At 43.7% G+C, this 25159-nt stretch overlaps 1 protein-coding gene and 2 long non-coding RNA genes across 3 annotated transcripts in view; 2 read left to right on the top strand and 1 right to left on the bottom strand.

Moving 5' to 3' along the window:
• The first annotated feature begins 1741 nt into the window (after window positions 1-1741).
• Window positions 1742-4415, top strand: LOC129842573 (uncharacterized). Its single transcript, XR_008757636.1, has 3 exons — window positions 1742-1766; window positions 1822-3968; window positions 4134-4415. It is a non-coding gene; the product is annotated as an uncharacterized LOC129842573 (long non-coding RNA).
• A 238-nt stretch (window positions 4416-4653) lies between these two features.
• On the top strand, window positions 4654-6482 carry LOC129842579 (uncharacterized). Its single transcript, XR_008757638.1, has 2 exons — window positions 4654-4971; window positions 5021-6482. It is a non-coding gene; the product is annotated as an uncharacterized LOC129842579 (long non-coding RNA).
• A 5750-nt stretch (window positions 6483-12232) lies between these two features.
• The window catches only part of atp1b2a (ATPase Na+/K+ transporting subunit beta 2a), a 56017-nt gene continuing 43090 nt past the window's right edge, over window positions 12233-25159 (bottom strand). The window contains exons 7-8 of the mRNA XM_055911190.1: window positions 17778-17873; window positions 12233-16070 (exon numbers count right to left, since the gene is read on the bottom strand). Coding sequence (XP_055767165.1) covers window positions 15900-16070; window positions 17778-17873 — 267 coding nt within the window. The 3' untranslated portion in view covers window positions 12233-15899. The remainder of the gene's footprint in view (window positions 16071-17777; window positions 17874-25159) is intronic.

The raw sequence follows: 25159 nt of genomic DNA, 5'->3' as shown, positions 1-25159 counted from the left end.
ACCACATATCACAGTCATAGTCAGTACATTCATCTACAGATAGCTAGGTGGGACAACCACATATCACAGTCATAGTCAGTACATTCATCTTCAGATAGCTAGGTGGGACAACCACATATCACAGTCATAGTCAGTACATTCATCTACAGATAGCTAGGTGAGACAACCACATATCACAGTCATAGTCAGTACATTCATCTACAGATAGCTAGGTGAGACAACCACATATCACAGTCAGTACATTCATCTACAGATAGCTAGGTGAGACAACCACATATCACAGTCATAGTCAGTACATTCATCTACAGATAGCTAGGTGGGACAACCACATATCACAGTCAGTACATTCATCTACAGATAGCTAGGTGAGACAACCACATATCACAGTCAGTACATTCATCTTCAGATAGCTAGGTGGGACAACCACATATCACAGTCAGTACATTCATCTACAGATAGCTAGGTGGGACAACCACATATCACAGTCATAGTCAGTACATTCATCTACAGATAGCTAGGTGAGACAACCACATATCACAGTCAGTACATTCATCTACAGATAGCTAGGTGAGACAACCACATATCACAGTCATAGTCAGTACATTCATCTACAGATAGCTAGGTGGGACAACCACATCTCACAGTCATAGTCAGTACATTCATCTACAGATAGCTAGGTGGGACAACCACATATCACAGTCATAGTCAGTACATTCATCTACAGATAGCTAGGTGGGACAACCACATATCACAGTCATAGTCAGTACATTCATCTACAGATAGCTAGGTGGGACAACCACATATCACAGTCAGTACATTCATCTACAGATAGCTAGGTGGGACAACCACATATCACAGTCAGTACATTCATCTACAGATAGCTAGGTGGGACAACCACATATCACAGTCAGTACATTCATCTACAGATAGCTAGGTGGGACAACCACATATCACAGTCAGTACATTCATCTTCAGATAGCTAGGTGGGACAACCACATATCACAGTCAGTACATTCATCTACAGATAGCTAGGTGGGACAACCACATATCACAGTCAGTACATTCATCTTCAGATAGCTAGGTGAGACAACCACATATCACAGTCATAGTCAGTACATTCATCTCCAGATAGCTAGGTGGGACAACCACATATCACAGTCATAGTCAGTACATTCATCTACAGATAGCTAGGTGGGACAACCACATATCACAGTCATAGTCAGTACATTCATCTCCAGATAGCTAGGTGGGACAACCACATATCACAGTCATAGTCAGTACATTCATCTACAGATAGCTAGGTGGGACAACCACATATCACAGTCAGTACATTCATCTACAGATAGCTAGGTGGGACAACCACATATCACAGTCATAGTCAGTACATTCATCTACAGATAGCTAGGTGAGACAACCACATATCACAGTCATAGTCAGTAGATTCATCTACAGATAGCTAGGTGGGACAACCACATATCACAGTCATAGTCAGTACATTCATCTACAGATAGCTAGGTGAGACAACCACATATCATAGTCAGTACATTCATCTTCAGATAGCTAGGTGGGACAACCACATATCACAGTCAGTACATTCATCTACAGATAGCTAGGTGAGACAACCACATATCACAGTCATAGTCAGTACATTCATCTACAGATAGCTAGGTGGGACAACCACATATCATAGTCAGTACATTCATCTTCAGATAGCTAGGTGGGACAACCACATATCACAGTCAGTACATTCATCTACAGATAGCTAGGTGGGACAACCACATATCACAGTCATAGTCAGTACATTCATCTCCAGATAGCTAGGTGGGACAACCACATATCACAGTCATAGTCAGTACATTCATCTACAGATAGCTAGGTGGGACAACCACATATCACAGTCAGTACATTCATCTCCAGATAGCTAGGTGGGACAACCACATATCACAGTCATAGTCAGTACATTCATCTACAGATAACTAGGTGGGACAACCACATATCACAGTCATAGTCAGTACATTCATCTACAGATAGCTAGGTGGGACAACCACATATCACAGTCAGTACATTCATCTACAGATAGCTAGGTGGGACAACCACATATCACAGTCATAGTCAGTACATTCATCTACAGATAGCTAGGTGGGACAACCACATATCACAGTCATAGTCAGTACATTCATCTACAGATAGCTAGGTGGGACAACCACATATCACAGTCAGTACATTCATCTACAGATAGCTAGGTGAGACAACCACATATCACAGTCAGTACATTCATCTACAGATAGCTAGGTGGGACAACCACATATCACAGTCATAGTCAGTACATTCATCTACAGATAGCTAGGTGAGACAACCACATATCACAGTCAGTACATTCATCTACAGATAGCTAGGTGGGACAACCACATATCACAGTCAGTACATTCATCTACAGATAGCTAGGTGAGACAACCACATATCATAGTCAGTACATTCATCTACAGATAGCTGGGTGGGACAACCACATATCACAGTCATAGTCAGTACATTCATCTCCAGATAGCTAGGTGAGACAACCACATATCACAGTCAGTACATTCATCTACAGATAGCTAGGTGGGACAACCACATATCACAGTCATAGTCAGTACATTCATCTACAGATAGCTAGGTGGGACAACCACATATCACAGTCATAGTCAGTACATTCATCTTCAGATAGCTAGGTGGGACAACCACATATCACAGTCAGTACATTCATCTACAGATAGCTAGGTGAGACAACCACATATCACAGTCATAGTCAGTACATTCATCTTCAGATAGCTAGGTGGGACAACCACGTATCACAGTCATAGTCAGTACATTCATCTACAGATAGCTAGGTGGGACAACCACATATCACAGTCAGTACATTCATCTACAGATAGCTAGGTGGGACAACCACATATCACAGTCATAGTCAGTACATTCATCTACAGATAGCTAGGTGAGACAACCACATATCACAGTCATAGTCAGTACATTCATCTACAGATAGCTAGGTGAGACAACCACATATCACAGTCATAGTCAGTACATTCATCTACAGATAGCTAGGTGAGACAACCACATATCACAGTCATAGTCAGTACATTCATCTACAGATAGCTAGGTGGGACAACCACATATCACAGTCAGTACATTCATCTACAGATAGCTAGGTGAGACAACCACATATCACAGTCAGTACATTCATCTTCAGATAGCTAGGTGGGACAACCACATATCACAGTCAGTACATTCATCTTCAGATAGCTAGGTGGGACAACCACATATCACAGTCATAGTCAGTACATTAATCTACAGATAGCTAGGTGAGACAACCACATATCATAGTCAGTACATTCATCTACAGATAGCTAGGTGAGACAACCACATATCACAGTCATAGTCAGTACATTCATCTTCAGATAGCTAGGTGGGACAACCACATATCACAGTCAGTACATTCATCTACAGATAGCTAGGTGGGACAACCACATATCACAGTCATAGTCAGTACATTCATCTACAGATAGCTAGGTGGGACAACCACATATCACAGTCAGTACATTCATCTACAGATAGCTAGGTGGGACAACCACATATCACAGTCACAGTCAGTACATTCATCTACAGATAGCTAGGTGGGACAACCACATATCACAGTCATAGTCAGTACATTCATCTTCAGATAGCTAGGTGGGACAACCACATATCACAGTCAGTACATTCATCTACAGATAGCTAGGAGAGACAACCACATATCACAGTCATAGTCAGTACATTCATCTACAGATAGCTAGGTGAGACAACCACATATCACAGTCATAGTCAGTACATTCATCTACAGATAGCTAGGTGAGACAACCACATATCACAGTCATAGTCAGTACATTCATCTACAGATAGCTAGGTGAGACAACCACATATCACAGTCAGTACATTCATCTACAGATAGCTAGGTGGGACAACCACATATCACAGTCATAGTCAGTACATTAATCTACAGATAGCTAGGTGGGACAACCACATATCACAGTCATAGTCAGTACATTCATCTACAGATAGCTAGGTGAGACAACCACATATCACAGTCATAGTTAGTACATTCATCTCCAGATAGCTAGGTGGGACAACCACATATCACAGTCATAGTCAGTACATTCATCTACAGATAGCTAGGTGGGACAACCACATATCACAGTCATAGTCAGTACATTCATCTACAGATAGCTAGGTGAGACAACCACATATCACAGTCAGTACATTCATCTACAGATAGCTAGGTGAGACAACCACATATCACAGTCAGTACATTCATCTACAGATAGCTAGGTGGGACAACCACATATCACAGTCATAGTCAGTACATTAATCTACAGATAGCTAGGTGGGACAACCACATCTCACAGTCAGTACATTCATCTACAGATAGCTAGGTGAGACAACCACATCTCACAGTCAGTACATTCATCTACAGATAGCTAGGTGGGACAACCACATCTCACAGTCAGTACATTCATCTACAGATAGCTAGGTGAGACAACCACATATCACAGTCAGTACATTCATCTACAGATAGCTAGGTGGGACAACCACATATCACAGTCATAGTCAGTACATTCATCTACAGATAGCTAGGTGAGACAACCACATATCACAGTCAGTACATTCATCTACAGATAGCTAGGTGGGACAACCACATATCACAGTCATAGTCAGTACATTCATCTACAGATAGCTAGGTGGGACAACCACATATCACAGTCATAGTCAGTACATTCATCTACAGATAGCTAGGTGGGACAACCACATATCACAGTCATAGTCAGTACATTCATCTACAGATAGCTAGGTGGGACAACCACATATCACAGTCATAGTCAGTACATTCATCTACAGATAGCTAGGTGGGACAACCACATATCACAGTCATAGTCAGTACATTCATCTACAGATAGCTAGGTGGGACAACCACATATCACAGTCAGTACATTCATCTTCAGATAGCTAGGTGGGACAACCACATATCACAGTCAGTACATTCATCTACAGATAGCTAGGTGGGACAACCACATCTCACAGTCAGTACATTCATCTACAGATAGCTAGGTGAGACAACCACATATCACAGTCATAGTCAGTAGATTCATCTTCAGATAGCTAGGTGAGACAACCACATATCACAGTCATAGTCAGTAGATTCATCTTCAGATAGCTAGGTGGGACAACCACATATCACAGTCATAGTCAGTAGATTCATCTACAGATAGCTAGGTGGGACAACCACATATCACAGTCATAGTCAGTACATTCATCTAGAGATAGCTAGGTGAGACAACCACATATCACAGTCATAGTCAGTACATTCATCTACAGATAGCTAGGTGGGACAACCACATATCACAGTCATAGTCAGTAGATTCATCTACAGATAGCTAGGTGGGACAACCACATATCACAGTCAGTACATTCATCTACAGATAGCTAGGTGAGACAACCACGTATCACAGTCAGTACATTGCTTCCTAATTTTTCTTTGACCCCTGACCTCTGTGTGTGTGTTAATATGATGTAACGGCAGGTTAATGTGGGTGTCATGTTACAGCGTTGCTATAGTAACCATTCTCTCCCTGTGATTGGAGAAAAGATGATTGACACTCTCCTAAGAGAGGAAACCGAACGTTGTGATAGAAATACCATGAATAGATCATCTGAGCTGTTATACACGATAGAAACTCCAATCAATAGATCTGAAAAACACTCCACAAGACTTAGTGCTATAATATCATGAGTAGATCGGCACTGTCTGTTCTATGTGCTGTCTGTTCTACATGGTCTGTGTCTATGTGCTGTCTGTTCTACATGGTCTGTGTCTATGTGCTGTCTGTTCTACATGATCTGTGTCTATGTGCTGTCTGTTCTACATGATCTGTGTCTATGTGCTGTCTGTTCTACATGATCTGTGTCTATGTGCTGTCTGTTCTACATGATCTGTGTCTATGTGCTGTCTGTTCTACATGATCTGTGTCTGTGTGCTGTCTGTTCTACATGATCTGTGTCTATGTGCTGTCTGTTCTACATGATCTGTGTCTATGTGCTGTCTGTTCTACATGATCTGTGTCTGTGCTGTCTGTTCTACATGATCTGTGTCTATGCGGTTGTCTTGAAGGTAATGTTGTATAGTTGTATATTTCAGAAACCAACGCTACCTTGGTCTTCAGAGGTCTGTCAGAAACTTGGATTTTATCATCATGTTTTAAACTGCTGTTTCAGACACAAATGTTGCAACGTCAATCTGGTGGTTTTTATTGGTATATTTTGTTATTGTATTCTAGTGTTCTGGTCCCCTGTTAGCAATCAAAGTGTATCTGTCCCTCTGACGTGCTTCGATCAAGCTTTGTACAAAGTGCCCTAAATTATTTGTTATGATTGAGAAATAAAGTTTCACATTTTAATAAATAATTAGATCTATATGTCTGTCTGTTAGTTTGCTGTCTTTGTTTGTGTGATTATTTGGTTGAGAGTTCAGCAGTTAACCATGGCCTATCATAGATTGTAGTTCAGCAGTTAACCACTAGATGGCAGATCATATAGATTGTAGTTCAGTAGTTAACCACTAGATGGCAGATCAAATAGATTGTGTAGTTCAGCAGTTAACCACTAGATGGCAGATCAAATAGATTGTGTAGTTCAGCAGTTAACCACTAGATGGCAGATCAAATAGATTGTGTAGTTCAGCAGTTAACCACTAGATGGCAGATCATATAGATTGTAGTTCAGCAGTTAACCACTAGATGGCAGATCATATAGATTGTAGTTCAGCAGTTAACCACTAGATGGCGTATCATATAGATTGTAGTTCAGCAGTTAACCACTAGATGGCGTATCATATAGATTGTAGTTCAGCAGGTAACCACTAGATGGTGTATCATATAGATTGTAGTTCAGTAGTTAACCACTAGATGGCGTATCATATAGATTGTAGTTCAGCAGTTAACCACTAGATGGCAGATCAAATAGATTGTGTAGTTCAGCAGTTAACCACTAGATGGCAGATCAAATAGATTGTGTAGTTCAGCAGTTAACCACTAGATGGCAGATCATATAGATTGTAGTTCAGCAGTTAACCACTAGATGGCAGATCATATAGATTGTAGTTCAGCAGTTAACCACTAGATGGCGTATCATATAGATTGTAGTTCAGCAGTTAACCACTAGATGGCGTATCATATAGATTGTAGTTCAGCAGTTAACCACTAGATGGTGTATCATATAGATTGTAGTTCAGTAGTTAACCACTAGATGGCGTATCATATAGATTGTAGTTCAGTAGTTAACCACTAGATGGTGTATCATTTAGATTGTAGTTCAGTAGTTAACCACTAGATGGCAGATCATATAGATTGTAGTTCAGTAGTTAACCACTAGATGGTGTATCATATAGATTGTGTAGGTCACGGTTGACCACCAGGTGTCTGTTCTCTGCAGATCAGAGACTGATGTCATAAGCCTATGTTACAGTCAAAATGAAAGATACAATCAATCGCACATGATAGCACTGTCTCACAAACCTACTGGTTAAAGGCTATTTTCATTCTATCTCCTTCCTCTCCCTTTTCTCTCCCTCTTCTCTCCTTTATCTTTCCCTCCATCTCTCCCTCTTCTCTCCCATACTCTCTTCAGTGGTCTGTCTGTCCTCTCTCTTCAGTAGTCTGTGTCTTGTCTGAGGAGAGGAATAAAGTTTTCCAGTTTGAATGGTGGCTGGGAGAATAGGCACCTCCCACAGCAGCCATATTGGGGAGGGCAATGCCAGTTATCCAATGTCACTAAGGCTCTGTGTGTGTGTGTGTGTGTGTGTGTGTGTGTGTGTGTGTGTGTGAGAGAGAGAGAGAGAGTCCGCTGAACTGGATTAGGTTGAATGGGATTATAGGGCCGGGATTACAGTTACACCCCCCATCTATTTCTCTCCTCTCTCTTTCACTCCTTTTACCCTCATCTCTAGTCTGTTCTTTCATACTCTCCCTCCATCTATCTCTCTTCATATGTCCTAACTCTAACCCTGGCCTCCCTCCTCCTCCTCCATCTATCTCTCTTCATATGTCCTAACTCTAACCCTGGCCTCCCTCCCTCCTCCTCCTCCATCTATCTCTCTTCATATGTCCTAACTCTAACCCTGGCCTCCCTCCTCCTCCTCCATCTATCTCTCTTCATATGTCCTAACTCTAACCCTGGCCTCCCTCCTCCTCCTCCATCTATCTCTCTTCATATGTCCTAACTCTAACCCTGGCCTCCCTCCTCCTCCTCCATCTATCTCTCTTCATATGTCCTAACTCTAACCCTGGCCTCCCTCCTCCTCCTCCATCTATCTCTCTTCATATGTCCTAACTCTAACCCTGGCCTCCCTCCTCCTCCTCCTCCTCCATCTATCTCTCTTGATATGTCCTAACTCTAACCCTGGCCTCCCTCCTCCTCCTCCTCCTCCATCTATCTCTCTTCATATGTCCTAACTCTAACCCTGGCCTCCCTCCTCCTCCTCCATCTATCTCTCTTCATATGTCCTAACTCTAACCCTGGCCTCCCTCCTCCTCCTCCTCCATCTATCTCTCTTCATATGTCCTAACTCTAACCCTGGCCTCCCTCCCTCCTCCTCCTCCATCTATCTCTCTTCATATGTCCTAACTCTAACCCTGGCCTCCCTCCTCCTCCTCCTCCATCTATCTCTCTTCATATGTCCTAACTCTAACCCTGGCCTCCCTCCTCCTCCTCCATCTATCTCTCTTCATATGTCCTAACTCTAACCCTGGCCTCCCTCCTCCTCCTCCTCCTCCATCTATCTCTCTTCATATGTCCTAACTCTAACCCTGGCCTCCCTCCTCCTCCTCCATCTATCTCTCTTCATATGTCCTAACTCTAACCCTGGCCTCCCTCCTCCTCCTCCTCCTCCATCTATCTCTCTTCATATGTCCTAACTCTAACCCTGGCCTCCCTCCTCCTCCTCCTCCTCCATCTATCTCTCTTCATATGTCCTAACTCTAACCCTGGCCTCCCTCCTCCTCCTCCATCTATCTCTCTTCATATGTCCTAACTCTAACCCTGGCCTCCCTCCTCCTCCTCCATCTATCTCTCTTCATATGTCCTAATTCTAACCCTGGCCTCCCTCCTCCTCCATCTATCTCTCTTCATAGGTCCTAACTCTAACCCTGGCCTCCCTCCCTCCTCCTCCTCCATCTATCTCTCTTCATATGTCCTAACTCTAACCCTGGCCTCCCTCCTCCTCCTCCATCTATCTCTCTTCATATGTCCTAACTCTAACCCTGGCCTCCCTCCTCCTCCTCCTCCTCCATCTATCTCTCTTCATATGTCCTAACTCTAACCCTGGCCTCCCTCCTCCTCCTCCATCTATCTCTCTTCATATGTCCTAACTCTAACCCTGGCCTCCCTCCTCCTCCTCCATCTATCTCTCTTCATATGTCCTAACTCTAACCCTGGCCTCCTCCTCCTCCATCTATCTCTCTTCATATGTCCTAACTCTAACCCTGGCCTCCCTCCTCCTCCTCCTCCATCTATCTCTCTTCATATGTCCTAACTCTAACCCTGGCCTCCCTCCTCCTCCTCCTCCTCCATCTATCTCTCTTCATATGTCCTAACTCTAACCCTGGCCTCCCTCCTCCTCCTCCTCCATCTATCTCTCTTCATATGTCCTAACTCTAACCCTGGCCTCCCTCCTCCTCCTCCTCCTCCATCTTTCTCTCTTCATATGTCCTAACTCTAACCCTGGCCTCCCTCCTCCTCCTCCTCCATCTATCTCTCTTCATATGTCCTAACTCTAACCCTGGCCTCCCTCCTCCTCCTCCATCTATCTCTCTTCATATGTCCTAACTCTAACCCTGGCCTCCCTCCTCCTCCTCCATCTATCTCTCTTCATATGTCCTAACTCTAACCCTGGCCTCCCTCCCTCCTCCTCCATCTATCTCTCTTCATATGTCCTAACTCTAACCCTGGCCTCCCTCCTCCTCCTCCTCCATCTATCTCTCTTCATATGTCCTAACTCTAACCCTGGCCTCCCTCCTCCTCCTCCTCCATCTATCTCTCTTCATATGTCCTAACTCTAACCCTGGCCTCCCTCCTCCTCCTCCATCTATCTCTCTTCATATGTCCTAACTCTAACCCTGGCCTCCCTCCTCCTCCATCTATCTCTCTTCATATGTCCTAACTCTAACCCTGGCCTCCCTCCTCCTCCTCCATCTATCTCTCTTCATATGTCCTAACTCTAACCCTGGCCTCCCTCCTCCTCCTCCATCTATCTCTCTTCATATGTCCTAACTCTAACCCTGGCCTCCCTCCTCCTCCTCCTCCTCCATCTATCTCTCTTCATATGTCCTAACTCTAACCCTGGCCTCCCTCCTCCTCCTCCATCTATCTCTCTTCATATGTCCTAACTCTAACCCTGGCCTCCCTCCTCCTCCTCCATCTATCTCTCTTCATATGTCCTAACTCTAACCCTGGCCTCCCTCCCTCCTCCTCCATCTTTCTCTCTTCATATGTCCTAACTCTAACCCTGGCCTCCCTCCTCCTCCTCCTCCATCTATCTCTCTTCATATGTCCTAACTCTAACCCTGGCCTCCCTCCTCCTCCTCCATCTATCTCTCTTCATATGTCCTAACTCTAACCCTGGCCTCCCTCCTCCTCCTCCATCTATCTCTCTTCATATGTCCTAACTCTAACCCTGGCCTCCCTCCTCCTCCTCCTCCATCTATCTCTCTTCATATGTCCTAACTCTAACCCTGGCCTCCCTCCTCCTCCTCCATCTATCTCTCTTCATATGTCCTAACTCTAACCCTGGCCTCCCTCCTCCTCCTCCATCTATCTCTCTTCATATGTCCTAACTCTAACCCTGGCCTCCCTCCTCCTCCTCCTCCATCTATCTCTCTTCATATGTCCTAACTCTAACCCTGGCCTCCCTCCTCCTCCTCCATCTATCTCTCTTCATATGTCCTAACTCTAACCCTGGCCTCCCTCCTCCTCCTCCTCCATCTATCTCTCTTCATATGTCCTAACTCTAACCCTGGCCTCCCTCCTCCTCCTCCATCTATCTCTCTTCATATGTCCTAACTCTAACCCTGGCCTCCCTCCTCCTCCTCCTCCTCCATCTTTCTCTCTTCATATGTCCTAACTCTAACCCTGGCCTCCCTCCTCCTCCTCCTCCATCTATCTCTCTTCATATGTCCTAACTCTAACCCTGGCCTCCCTCCTCCTCCTCCTCCATCTATCTCTCTTCATATGTCCTAACTCTAACCCTGGCCTCCCTCCTCCTCCATCTATCTCTCTTCATATGTCCTAACTCTAACCCTGGCCTCCCTCCTCCTCCTCCATCTATCTCTCTTCATATGTCCTAACTCTAACCCTGGCCTCCCTCCCTCCTCCCCCTCCATCTTTCTCTCTTCATATGTCCTAACTCTAACCCTGGCCTCCCTCCTCCTCCTCCATCTATCTCTCTTCATATGTCCTAACTCTAACCCTGGCCTCCCTCCTCCTCCTCCATCTATCTCTCTTCATATGTCCTAACTCTAACCCTGGCCTCCCTCCCTCCTCCCCCTCCATCTTTCTCTCTTCATATGTCCTAACTCTAACCCTGGCCTCCCTCCTCCTCCTCCATCTATCTCTCTTCATATGTCCTAACTCTAACCCTGGCCTCCCTCCTCCTCCTCCATCTATCTCTCTTCATATGTCCTAACTCTAACCCTGGCCTCCCTCCTCCTCCTCCTCCATCTATCTCTCTTCATATGTCCTAACTCTAACCCTGGCCCCCCTCCTCCTCCATCTATCTCTCTTCATATGTCCTAACTCTAACCCTGGCCCCCCCTATCTGGTCTGGTATAAATGTGTCATATCTGTCTACATCTAATCCTGCTAACTCTTATATCTAGCTAGGTTTTACTTCTGGTGTAGTGAGGTGCATCCTGGGTAATGTGAGAGGAGACATTTACATCTTAATAAAATGAGCCACACTCTCTCTTTCTCTCATCCCTCTCATCCCTCTCTCCTTTCTCTCATCCCTCTCTCCTTTCTCTCATCCCTCTCTCCTTTCTCTCATCCCTCTCTCCTTTCTCTCATCCCTCTCTCCTTTCTCTCTCCTTTCTCTCATCCCTCTCTCCTTTCTCTCATCCCTCTCTCCTTTCTCTCATCCCTCTCTCCTTTCTCTCAAAGCACTCGAGACAAACGATTAAACACAACATATTTTTATTTCTTGTTTTTACAGTATTAATATTCTTCAGATATTATATATATATTATATTAATATTCTTCAGATATTATATATATATTATATTAATATTCTTCAGAAGGTTCCACATGGAATATCTGAGGCAGTAATACAGATGATGTCATTATTAACCACATCTAGTTTGTATCTGCTGAACGTTGCACAGAAAAGGCTGGGCTCTGATTGGTCAGACAGCCCAGACCAGGAAGTGGCATCACTGTTTAAAGGGAAAGGATTGGTTTAGAGATGAAAGGGGCGTGACCAACAGTAAGACGAAAGGCTCACATGTGACACAACAGTGTGAGTGGCGGGTGTGTGGTGAAGTGAGGGCGAGACTCCGGGCCTGATGCTGTGGTTGCCGTGGTAACTGTACATAATGTTGTGTTCTAAACCCGCCACTAAGCTGATGACAACAAACAAACAAACAAACACAGCACAAATAAACGAGTGGAGAAACAGAATAAAAAAGAAAGACATTAAAAGCAGAAATCCCCTTGATATATCACCCCAATATCGACCCAGTATTACCCCAATATCACCCCAGTATCGACCCAGTATTACCTCAATATCGACCCAGTATTAACCCAATATCACCCCAGTATTACCTCAATATCGACCCAGTATTAACCCAATATCACCCCAGTATTACCTCAATATCGACCCAGTATTACCCCAGTATCACCCCAATATCACCCCAGTATTACTTCAATATCGACCCAGTATCGACCCAGTATTACCTCAATATCGACCCAGTATTAACCCAATATCACCCCAATATCACCCCAGTATTACCTCAATATCGACCCAGTATTACCCCAATATCGACCCAGTATTAACCCAATATCGACCCAGTATTACTCCAGTATCACCCCAATATCACCCCAGTATTACTTCAATATCGACCCAGTATCACCCCAGTATTACCTCAATATCGACCCAGTATTACCCCAGTATCACCCCAATATCACCCCAGTATTACCTCAATATCGACCCAGTATTACCCCAATATCGACCCAGTATTACCCCAATATCGACCCAGTATTAACCCAATATCACCCCAATATCACCCCAGTATCACCCCAGTATCACCCCAATATTACCCCAGTATCGACCCAGTATCACCCCAGTATCACCCTAGTATCACCCCAGTATCACCCCAATATCACCCCAGTATCACCCCAATATCACCCCAGTATCACCCCAATATCACCCCAGTATTACCCCAGTATCACCCCAATATCACCCCAGTATCACCCCAATATCACCCCAGTATCACCCCAATATCACCCCAAAATCACCCCAATATCACCCCAGTATCACCCCAATATCACCCCAGTATCATCTTAATATATCGTCCACTTCCCTTAAAGTATTCAAACCTACTACAGGTATTCAAACGGACCTAGCAACTAGCGACCTAGCGATATAGCTTACAGCTAGCTATCCAGGACCTAGGGGCTAACAGCTAGGTACACAGGACCAAGCGACCTAGGGGCTAACAGGTAGCTAGCTAACCAGGACCTAGCAGTATGGCTAACAGCTAGCTGGCTAACCAGGATCTAGCGACCTAGCGGTATGGGTATCAGCTAGCTGGCTAACCAGGATCTAGCGACCTAGCGGTATGGGTAACAGCTAGCTGGCTAACCAGGACCAAGCGACCTAGCATCTAACAGCTAGCTAGCTAACCAGGACCTAGCGACCTAGCTGTATGGCTAACAGCTAGCTGGCTAACCAGGATCTAGCGACCTAGCAGTAAGGTTAACACCTAGCTGGCCAACCAGGACCAAGCGACCTAGCGGCTAACAGCTGGCTGGCCAACCAGGACCAAGCGCTAAGGCTAACAGAGCAGCTCTACCAAAACAAACTGAACAGCAGATAAAACACAGTAACATTACTAAAAGTCTGTCTGTTAGCCAGCCGCCTCTATCTCTACTCTAACCATTACTCTGTGTTAACCTCTGACCTCTGACCTCTGTTTACCTGACGCTACTTAACTCTTACAGCGTTGGGAAACTCATAGGTATCATATCATCATGCCATCTTTTATTTAAAATCTCAAATCCTCTCTGTGTCTAAAGCATCTACATGAAAATATCTATTTACAATCAGACACCCCGATATATGTCATATATATGGCTGATATATTGTTGAAGAAAGATTCTCTGATTAAATTGACTGAAAACAACAACAAAATATCTTTGACTTGGGCTCGTGTGTGTGTGTGTGTGTGTGTGTGTGTGTGCGTGTTGGTGTTGGTGTTGGTGTGTGTGTGTGTGTGTGTGTGTGTGTGTTGGTGTTGTTGTTGGTGTGTGTGTGTGTGTGTGTGTGTGTGTGTGTGCGTGTGTGCGTGTGTGCGTGTGTGCGTGTGTGTGTGTGTGTAGTAGAAGGCTTTCATTTCAGGTAAAGGAGACATCCATTTCAAAATAATAAATTAAATTAACGACCAGATTCATCAACACACAAAAAATAAAAATAGTTTGATAAATTACTAAGAACCTTAGGAGGATGGAGAAAGGGGGAGAGAGAGGAGAGGGGGAGGGGCATTGAGCTGAGGATTACAGACTAACAGATTAGAGAAGGGGATGAGCAGACTGATGGAGAGAGAGAGGGGGATGAGCAGACTGATGGAGAGAGAGAGAGACAGAAAGAGGGAGAGAGACAGAAAGAGAGAGAGACAGAAAGAGGGAGAGACAGAAAGAGAGAGAGAGACAGAAAGAGGGAGAGAGAGAGAGAGAGAGAGAGAGAGAGAGAGAGAGAGAGAGACAGAGAGAGAGACAGAGAGAGAGAGAGAGAGAGAGAGAGAGAGAGAGAGAGAGAGAGAGAGAGAGAGACAGAGAGAGGGAGAGAGAGAGAGAGAGAGAGAGAGAGAGAGAGAGAGACAGAGAGAGAGACAGAGAGAGAGAGAGACAGAGAGAGAGACAGAGAGAGACAGAGACAGAGAGAGAGAGAGGTGAAGAATGCAGTGAAATAAAAAGGAGACACATTGGACCTCCTCTCCTCCTCTCCTCTCCTCCTCTCCTCTCCTCCTCTCCTCCTTCCCTCTCCTCCTTCCCTCTCCTCCTTCCCTCTCCTCCTTCCCTCTCTTCCTTCCCTCTCCTCCTTCCCTCTCCTCCTTCCCTCTCCTCCTTCCCTCTTCCTTCCCTCTCCTCCTTCCCTCTCCTCCTTCCCTCTCCTCCTTCCCTCTCCTCCTTCCCTCTCCTCCTTCCCTCTCCTCCTTCCCTCTCCTCCTTCCCTCTCTTCCTTCCCTCTCCTCCTTCCCTCTCCTCCTTCCCTCTCCTCCTTCCCTCTCCTTCTTCCCTCTCCTCCTTCCCTCTCATCCTTCCCTCTCATCCTTCCCTCTCCTCCTTCCATCTCCTCCTTCCCTCTCCTCCTTCCCTCTCCTCCTTCCCTCTCCTCCTTCCCTCTCCTCCTTCCCTCTCTTCCTTCCCTCTCCTCCTTCCCTCTCCTCCTTCCCTCTCCTCCTTCCCTCTCTCTCCTTCCCTCTCTCTCCTTCCCTCTCCTCCTCCCCTCTCCTCCTTCCCTCTCCTCCTTCCCTCTCCTCCAGGTCTCCATTTCCAGGGGGTTTGATATGGTCCTTCATATGGCAGTAACATCTCTGTGTGTGCATGTGTGTGTAGTGTTTAGTGGTCTAGTTTTTAGGTGAGGTGATTCGGAGTTTGAAAGAGACGCGTCCGGCGAACTTGTCTCTCTCTCCGCCAGTCTTCAGTGTGTTGGAGTTGATCTTACACTCAACATTCACATCTGTATTCAGAGAGATGTTGAGGAACTTCACTGCTACCAGGGGCTGGGAATAGTTCAGCTACATCCACACAGAGAAACACAGAGAGAAACACACAGAAAGAGAAACACACAGAAAGAGAAACACAGAGAGAGAAACACAGAGAGAAACACAGAGAGAAACACAGAGAGAGAAACACAGAGAGAGAAACACAGAGAGAGAAACACAGAGAGAGAAACACAGAGAGAGAAACACAGAGAGAAACACAGAGAGAAAAACACACACAGAGAGAGAGAAACACACACAGAGAGAGAAACACAGAAAGAAACACAGAGAGAGAAACACAGAGAGAGAAACACAGAGAGAGAAACACAGAGAGAGAAACACAGAGAGAAACACAGAGAGAAACACAGAGAGAAACACAGAGAGAAACACAGAGAGAAACACAGAGAGAAAAACACAGAGAGAGAAACACAGAGAGAGAAACACAGAGAGAGAAACACAGAGAGAGAAACACAGAGAGAAACACAGAGAGAGAAACACAGAGAGAGAAACACAGAGAGAGAAACACAGAGAGAGAAACACAGAGAGAAACACAGAGAGAAACACAGAGAGAAACACAGAGAGAAACACAGAGAGAAAAACACAGAGAGAGAGAAACACAGAGAGAGAAACACAGAGAGAGAAACACAGAGAGAGAAACACAGAGAGAGAAACACAGAGAGAGAAACACAGAGAGAAACACAGAGAGAAACACAGAGAGAAAAACACAGAGAGAAAAACACAGAGAGAGAAACACAGAGAGAGAAACACAGAGAGAGAAACACAGAGAGAAACACAGAGAGAGAAACACAGAGAGAGAAACACAGAGAGAAAAACACAGAGAGAGAAACACAGAGAGAGAAACACAGAGAGAGAAACACAGAGAGAGAAACAGAGAGAAACACAGAGAGAGAAACACAGAGAGAGAAACACAGAGAAAAACACAGAGAAAAACACAGAGAGAGAAACACAGAGAGAAAAACACAGAGAGAGAAACACAGAGAGAAACACAGAGAAAAACACAGAGAGAGAAACACAGAGAGAAAAACACAGAGAGAGAAACACACAGAGAGAAACACAGAGAGAAACACAGAGAGAGAAACACAGAGAGAAACACAGAGAGAGAAACACACAGAGAGAAACACAGAGAGAAACACAGAGAGAAACACAGAGAGAAACACAGAGAGAGAAACACAGAGAGAGAAACACAGAGAGAAAAACACAGAGAGAGAAACACAGAGAGAGAAACACAGAGAGAGAAAAACACAGAGAGAGAAAAACACAGAGAGAAAAACACACAGAGAGAGAAACACAGAGAGAGAAACACAGAGAGAAAAACACAGAGAGAGAAACACACAGAGAGAAACACACAGAGAGAAACACAGAGAGAGAAACACAGAGAGAGACACAGAAAGAGAAACACAGAGAGAGAAACACACAGAAAGAGCGTTAAAGTAGATAGTAAAGGGCAGTTGCGTCAAAAGGCACGTGCCCTCTCAGATTTTATAATATATATAAATATCATTAAATAAATATAATATATCATATATTTGTATATATATATATATTTACAATTCTTAAAGAATCAATGTACATCATTAATTTAAATGACAATTGAACCGATAAAGAGGTATATTTAGATAAGCAGAAAAGTAGACATCTTGGACGTAGAAAAGGCCATCCTCATGTACTTCATGTCTCTGACTGAACGGGGACACCTCTGGTGAAGGGCTGTGTTCTGTGTACCTGGGCCCTCTTGCCATAGTAGGGGTAGTACATGAGGTTAAAGGTCCCATTGGGGGGGTAGTAGGCCAACTCTCCGATCGCTTCACTGTCCTCTTTCTGTAGACACACACAGAGCCATGAGGTTAAAGGTTAAAGGTTAAGTCCTCTTTCTGTAGACACACACAGAGCCATGAGGTTAAAGGTTAAAGGTTAAGTCCTCTTTCTGTAGACACACACAGAGTCATGAGGTTAAAGGTTAAGTCCTCTTTCTGTAGACACACACAGAGTCATGAGGTTAAAGGTTAAAGGTTAAGTCCTCTTTCTGTAGACACACACAGAGTCATGAGGTTAAAGGTTAAGTCCTCTTTCTGTAGACACACACAGAGTCATGAGGTTAAAGGTTAAGTCCTCTTTCTGTAGACACACACAGGGTCAGCTTTCTATTGATAATTATATTGATCTCTATTACATTTTAGTAGAGCGACTTACAGGAGCAATTAAGGTCAAGTGCCTTGCTCAAGGGCACATCAACTGATGTTAGGCTTAACCGCTAGGCTGCCGCCCTATCTATATCTATCTATATCTATCTATCTATCTATATCATCTAGATCTATATATATATATCATCTATCTATATCTATATCACCTATCTATATATCTATATATATCACTATATATCTATCTATATATATCTATATCTATATATCTCTATATATCTATATCTCTATATCTATCTCTATATATATTTATCTCTATATATCTATCTCTATATATCTATATCTACATATCTATCTCTATATATCTATGTCTCTAAATATCTATCTATATATATATATCTATATCTACAGTGCCTTCAGAAATTATTCAAGCCCTTGACTCATGTTGTTGTGTTACAGCCTAATTTCAGAATGGATTACATTGATTTGTCTCTCACCCATCTACACACAATATCCCATAATGACAAAGTGAAACCATGTTTTTAGACATTTTGAATTAAATATTTAAATACAAATTAAATACAGAAATATCTCATTTACATACAGTACCAGTCAAAAGTTTGGACACACCTACTCATTCAAGGGTTTATCTTTATTTTTACTATTTTCTACATTGTAGAATAATAGTGAAGACATCAAAACTATGAAATAACACATATGGAATCATGTAGTAACCAATAAAAAGTGTTAAACAAATCAAAATATATTTAATATTTGAGATTCTTCAAAGTAGCCACCCTTTGCCTTGATGACAGCTTTGCACACTCTTGGCATTCTCTCAACCAGCTTCATGAGGTAGTCACCTGGAATGTGTTTCAAATAACAGGTGTGCCTTGTTAAAAGTTAATTTGTGGAATTTCTTTCCTTAATGCATTTGAGCCAATCAGTTGTGTTGTAACAAGGTAGGGGTGGTATACAGAAGACAGCCCTATTGTATTATTACGTTTGCAATCGCAAGAAATAATCTGCTCAGACCTCAACCAAGGATAATCAAAAGCTGTGATATAAATGCTCTGACAACCCAAAGATTCCTGGATGCCCTTCCAGACTCCCTCCACCTACCCAACAGAGGTGTGTTAACCTAATCAGAGTGACATCAGAGTACAAAAATCAGTTATCCACCTGAGGAACAAAATTTAGCCTTGCGTAATACCCTAGATGCAGTCACACCCATAAAAACAAAAAACATTTGACATAAGAAACTAGCTCCCTGGTATACAGAAAATACCCGAGCCCTGAAGCAAGTTCCCAGAAATTTGGAACGGAAATGGCGCCACACCAAACTGGAAGTCTTCCGACTAGCTTGGAAAGACAGTACCGTGCAGTATCGAAGAGCCCTCACTGCTGCTCGATCATCCTACTTTTCCAACTTAATTGAGGAAAATAAGAACAATCCGAAATTTATTTTTGATACTGTCACAAAGCTAACTAAAAAGAAGCATTCCCCAAGAGAGGAAGGCTTTCACTTCAGCAGTAATAAATTCATGAACTTCTTTGAGGAAAAGATCATGATCATTAGAAAGCAAATTACGGACTCCTCTTTAAATCTGCGTATTCCTCCAAAGCTCAGTTATCCTGAGTCTGCACAAGTCTGCCAGGACCTAGGATCAAGAGAGACACTCAAGTGTTTTAGTACTATATCTCTTGACACAATGATGAAAATAATCATGGCCTCTAAACCTTCAAGCTGCAATCCCGGATCCTATTCCAACTAAACTACTGAAAGAGCTGCTTCCTGTGCTTGGCCCTCCTATGTTGAACATAATAAACAGCTCTCTATCCACCGGATGTGTACCGAACTCACTAAAGTGGCCGTAATAAAGCCTCTCTTGAAAAAGCCAAACCCAGACCCAGAAAATATGAAACACTATCGGCCTATATCGAATCTCCCGTTCCTCCCATTTTGAAAAAGCTGTTGGCAACTCACTGCCTTCCTGAAGACAAACAATGTATAGGAAATGCTTCAGTCTGGTTTTAGACCCCATCATAGCACTGAGACTGCACTTGTGAAGGTGGTAAATGACCTTTTAATGGCGTCAGACCGAGGCTCTGCATCTGTCCTCGTGCTCCTAGACCTTAATGCTGCATTTGATACCATCGATCACCACATTCTTTTGGAGAGATTGGAAACCCTAATTGGTCTACACGGACAAGTTCTGGCCCGGTTTAGATCTTACCTGTCGGAAAGATATCAGTTAGTCTCTCTGACAAATCAGCAGTAAGTTTTGGTGTTCCTCAAGGTTCCGTTTTAGGACCACTATTGTTTTCACTATATATATTTTCGATATATTTGACCTCTTGGATGTCATTCGGAAACATAATGTTAACTTTCACTGCTATGCGGATGACACACAGCTGTACATTTCAATGAAACATGGTGAAACCCCAAAATTGCCCTCCTTTGAAGCTTGTGTTTCAGACATAAGGAAGTGGATGGCGGCAAATGTTTTACTTTTAAACTCGGACAAAACAGAGATGCTTGTTCTAGGTCCCAAGAAACAGAGAAATCTTCTGTTGGATCTGACAATTAATCTTGATGGTTGTACAGTTTTTTCAAATAAAACTGTGAAGGACCTCGGCAAAAATCTGACTTTCTGTCCAATAATGATGCAGAGAAATTAATCCATGTTTTTCCACTTCTAGATCAGACTACTCTAATGCTCTACTTTCTGGCTACCCGGATAAAGCACTAAATAAACTTCAATTAGTGCTAAATACGGCTTCTAGAATCTTGACCAAACCAAAAAATTTGATCATATTAAAAAAGCCTCTCTACACTGGCTTCCTGTTAAGGCAAGGGCTGATTTCAAGGTTTTACTGTTAACCTACAAAGCATTACATGGGTTTGCTCCTACCTATCTTTCCGATTTGGTCCTGCCGTACATACCTACACGTACGCTACAGTCACAAGACACAGGCCTCCTTACTGTCCCTAGAATTTCTAAGCAAACAGCTGGAGGCAGGGCTTTCTCCTATAGAGCTCCATTTTTATGGAATGGTCTGCCTATCCATGTAAGAGACGCAGACTCGGTCTCAACCTTTAAGTCTTTACTGAAGACTCATCTCTTCAGTAGGTCCTATGATTGAGTGTAGTCTGGCCCAGGAGTGTGAAGGTGAATGGAAAGGCACTGGAGCAACGAACCGCCCATGCTGTCTCTGCCTGGCCGGTTCCCCTCTCTCCACTGGGATTCTCTGCCTCTAACCCTATTACAGGGGCTGAGTCACTGGCTTACTGGTGCTCTTCCATGCCGTCCCTAGGAGGGGTGCGTCACTTGAGTGGGTTGAGTCACTGACGTGATCTTCCTGTCTGGGTTGGCACCCCCCTTGGGTTGTGCCGTGGCGGAGATCTTTGTGGGCTATAATCGGCCTTGTCTCAGGTTGGTAAGTTGGTGGTTGAAGATATCCCTCTAGTGGTTTGGGGGCTGTGCTTTGGCAAAGTGGGTGGGAAATATATCCTGTCTGGTTGGCCCTGTCCGGGGGTATCGTCGGACGGGGCCACAGTGTCTCCCGACCCCTGTCTCAGCCTCCAGTATTTATAATGCAGTAGTTTATGTGTCGGTGGCTAGGGTCAGTTTGTTATATCTGGAGTATTTCTCCTGTCTTATCCGGTGTCCTGGGTGAATTTAAGTATGCTCCCTCTAACTCTCTCTCTCTCTCTCTCTCTCTCTCTCTCTCACTTTCTCTCTTTTCTCTCTGCTCTTGGAGGACCTGAGCCCTACGACCATGCCTCAGGACTACCTGGCCTGATGACTCCTTGCTGTCCCCAGTCCACCTGCTGTCCACCTGCTGCTGCTCCAGTTTCAACTGTTCTGCCTGCAGCTATGGAACCCTGACCTGTTCACCGGACGTGCTACATGTCCCAGACCTGCTGTCTCTAACTCTGAATGATCGGCTATGAAAAGCCAACTGACATTTACTCCTGAGGTGCTGACCTGTTGCACCCTCGATAACTACTGTGATTATTATTATCTGACCCTGCTGGTCATCTATGAACATTTGAACATCTTGGCCATGTTCTGTTATAATCTCCACCCGGCACAGCCAGAAGAGGACTGGCCACCCCTCATAGCCTGGTTCCTCTCTAGGTTTCTTCCTTGGTTCTGGCCTTTCTAGGGAGTTTTTCCTAGCCACCGTGCTTCTACACCTGCATTGCTTGCTGTTTGGGGTTTTAGGCCGGGTTTCTGTACAGCACTTTGAGATATCAGCTGATGTAAGAAGGGCTTTATAATTACATTTGATTGATTGATATTTGGTAAAAGTCCATATTATGGCAAGAACAGCTCAAATAAGCAAAGAGAAACGACAGTCCATCATTACTTTAAGTCATGAAGGTCAATCAATGCGAAACATTTCAAGAACTTTGAAAGTTTCTTCAAGTGAAGTCGCAAAAACCATCAAGTGCTATGATGAAACTGGCTCTCATGAGGACCGCCACAGGAAAGGAAGACCCAGAGTTCCCTCTGCTGCAGAGGATAAGTTCATTAGAGTTACCAGCCTCAGATTGCAGCCAAAATAAATGCTTCACAGAGTTCAAGTAACAGACACATCTCAACATCTCAGTAACAGACACATCTCAACATCAACTGTTCAGAGGAGACTGTGTGAATCAGGCCTTCATGGTTGAATTGCTGGAAAGACACCACTACTAAAGGACACCAATAAGAAGAAGAGACTTGCTTGGACCAGGAAACACGAGCAATGGACATTAGACCAGTGGAAATATGTCCTTTGGTCTGGAGTCCAAATTTGAGATTTTTGGTTCCAACCGCCGTGTCTTTGTGAGACGCAGAGTAGGTGAACGGATGATCTCTGCATGTGTGGTTCCCACCGTGAAGCATGGAGGAGGAGGTGTGATGGTGTGGGGGTGCTTTGCTGGTGACACTGTCTGTGATTTATTTAGAATTCAAGGCACACTTAACCAGCATGGCTACCACAGCATTCTGCAGCGATACACCATCACATCTGGTTTGCTCTTAGAAGGACTATCATTTGTTTTTCAACAGGACAATGACCCAACACACCATCAGGCTGTGTAAGGGCTATTTGACCAAGAAGGAGTATGATGGAGTGCTGCATCAGATGACCTGGCCTCTACAATCACCTGACCTCAACCCAAATGAGATGGTTTGGGAGGAAAAGCAGCCAAACAAGTGCTCAGCATATGTGGGAACTCCTTCAAGACTGTTGGAAAAACATTCCAGGTGAAGCTGGTTGAGAGAATGCCAAGTGTGTGCAAAGCTATTATCAAGGCAAAGGGTGGCTACTTTGAAGAATCTTAAATATAAAATATATTTCGATTTGTTTAAGTGTCTTCACTATTATTCTACAATGTAGAAAACAGTAGAAATGTTTGACTGGTATTGTAAGTATTCACACTCCTGAGTGAATATTTTGTAAAATTACCTTTGGCTGCGATTAGAGCTGTGAGTCTTTCTGGGTAAGTCTCTAAGAGATTGCACACCTGGATTGTACAATATTTGCCCATTATTCTTTTCAAAATTCTTCAAGCTCAGTCAAATTGGTTGTTGATCATTGCTAAACAACTATTTTCAGGTCTTGCCATAGATTTTCAAGCATATTATTGTCCTGCTGAAAGGTAAATTCATCTCAGTGTCTGGTGGAAAGCAAACTGGACCAGGTTTTCCTCTAGGATTTTGCTTGTGCTTTGCTTGTCCGTTTTATTTTTTTTATCCTGAAAAACTCCCCAGGCATAACATGATACAGCCACCACTATGCTTGAAAATAATTCTGTTTCCCCAAACAGAACACTTGGTATTCAGGATAGAGTGGGTCTCAGGACAAAACATTAATTCCTTTGCCACATTATTTGAAGTATTATGTTAGTGCCTTGCTGTGCCTCGACACAATCCTGCCTCGGAGCTCTACGGACAATTCCTTCGACCTCATGGCTTGGTTTTTGCTCTGACGTGCACTGTCAACAGTGGGACCTTATATAGACAGGTGTGTGCCTTTCAAATTTCCAATGTCCAATTCATTGAATTTACCACCGGTGGAGTCCAATCAAGTTGTAGAAACATCTCAAGGATGATCAATGGAAACAGGATGCACCTGAGCTCAATTTCGAGTCTCATAGCAAAGAGTCTGAATACTTATGTAAAATAGGTATATCTGTTTTTTTAATACATTTGCTAAGGCCTGTAAATACTTTCTAAAGGCTATTACTACTTTTAATAGGGTTAGGGTTAGCCTGTTAGCCTGTTAGCCTAACCCTAACCCTGTACATACTTTCTAAAGGCTATTACTACTTTTAATAGGGTTAGGGTTAGCCTGTTAGCCTGTTAGCCTGTTAGCCTAACCCTGTACATACTTTCTAAAGGCTATTACTACTTTTAATAGGGTTAGGGTTAGCCTGTTAGCCTAACCCTAACCCTATACATACTTTCTAAAGGCTATTACTACTTTTAATAGGGTTAGGGTTAGCCTGTTAGCCTGTTAGCCTAACCCTAACCCTATACATACTTTCTAAAGGCTATTACTACTTTTAATAGAGTTAGGGTTAGGATTAGCCTGTTAGCCTGTTAGCCTAACCCTGTACATACTTTCTAAAGGGTTAGGATTAGCCTGTTAGCCTGTTAGCCTAACCCTGTACATACTTTCTAAAGGGTTAGGATTAGCCTGTTAGCCTGTTAGCCTAACCCTAACCCTAACCCTATACATACTTTCTAAAGGCTACCTATCTATCATTCTACGGGTCAGTCTTACCCAGTCATCTTGCCCCACTTTATATCTCTGATAATGGAGGGATGGAAGACAAAAACACAGAGAGAGATGGAGAGAGACACAATGATGACATTAAAAGGTAAAGATGAGGGAAACACAATGATGAAGAGACGTGCAGGGTTTTGACAATACATAAGGGTGACATAGCAGTGACAGTAGGGTGAC

The sequence above is a fragment of the Salvelinus fontinalis genome, unplaced genomic scaffold (assembly GCF_029448725.1).
Source record: "Salvelinus fontinalis isolate EN_2023a unplaced genomic scaffold, ASM2944872v1 scaffold_0054, whole genome shotgun sequence".
Classification (NCBI taxonomy): domain Eukaryota; kingdom Metazoa; phylum Chordata; class Actinopteri; order Salmoniformes; family Salmonidae; genus Salvelinus; species Salvelinus fontinalis.
The sequence above is the reverse complement of the archived record's forward strand: the minus strand, read 5'-3'. Positions and strand labels throughout refer to the sequence as shown.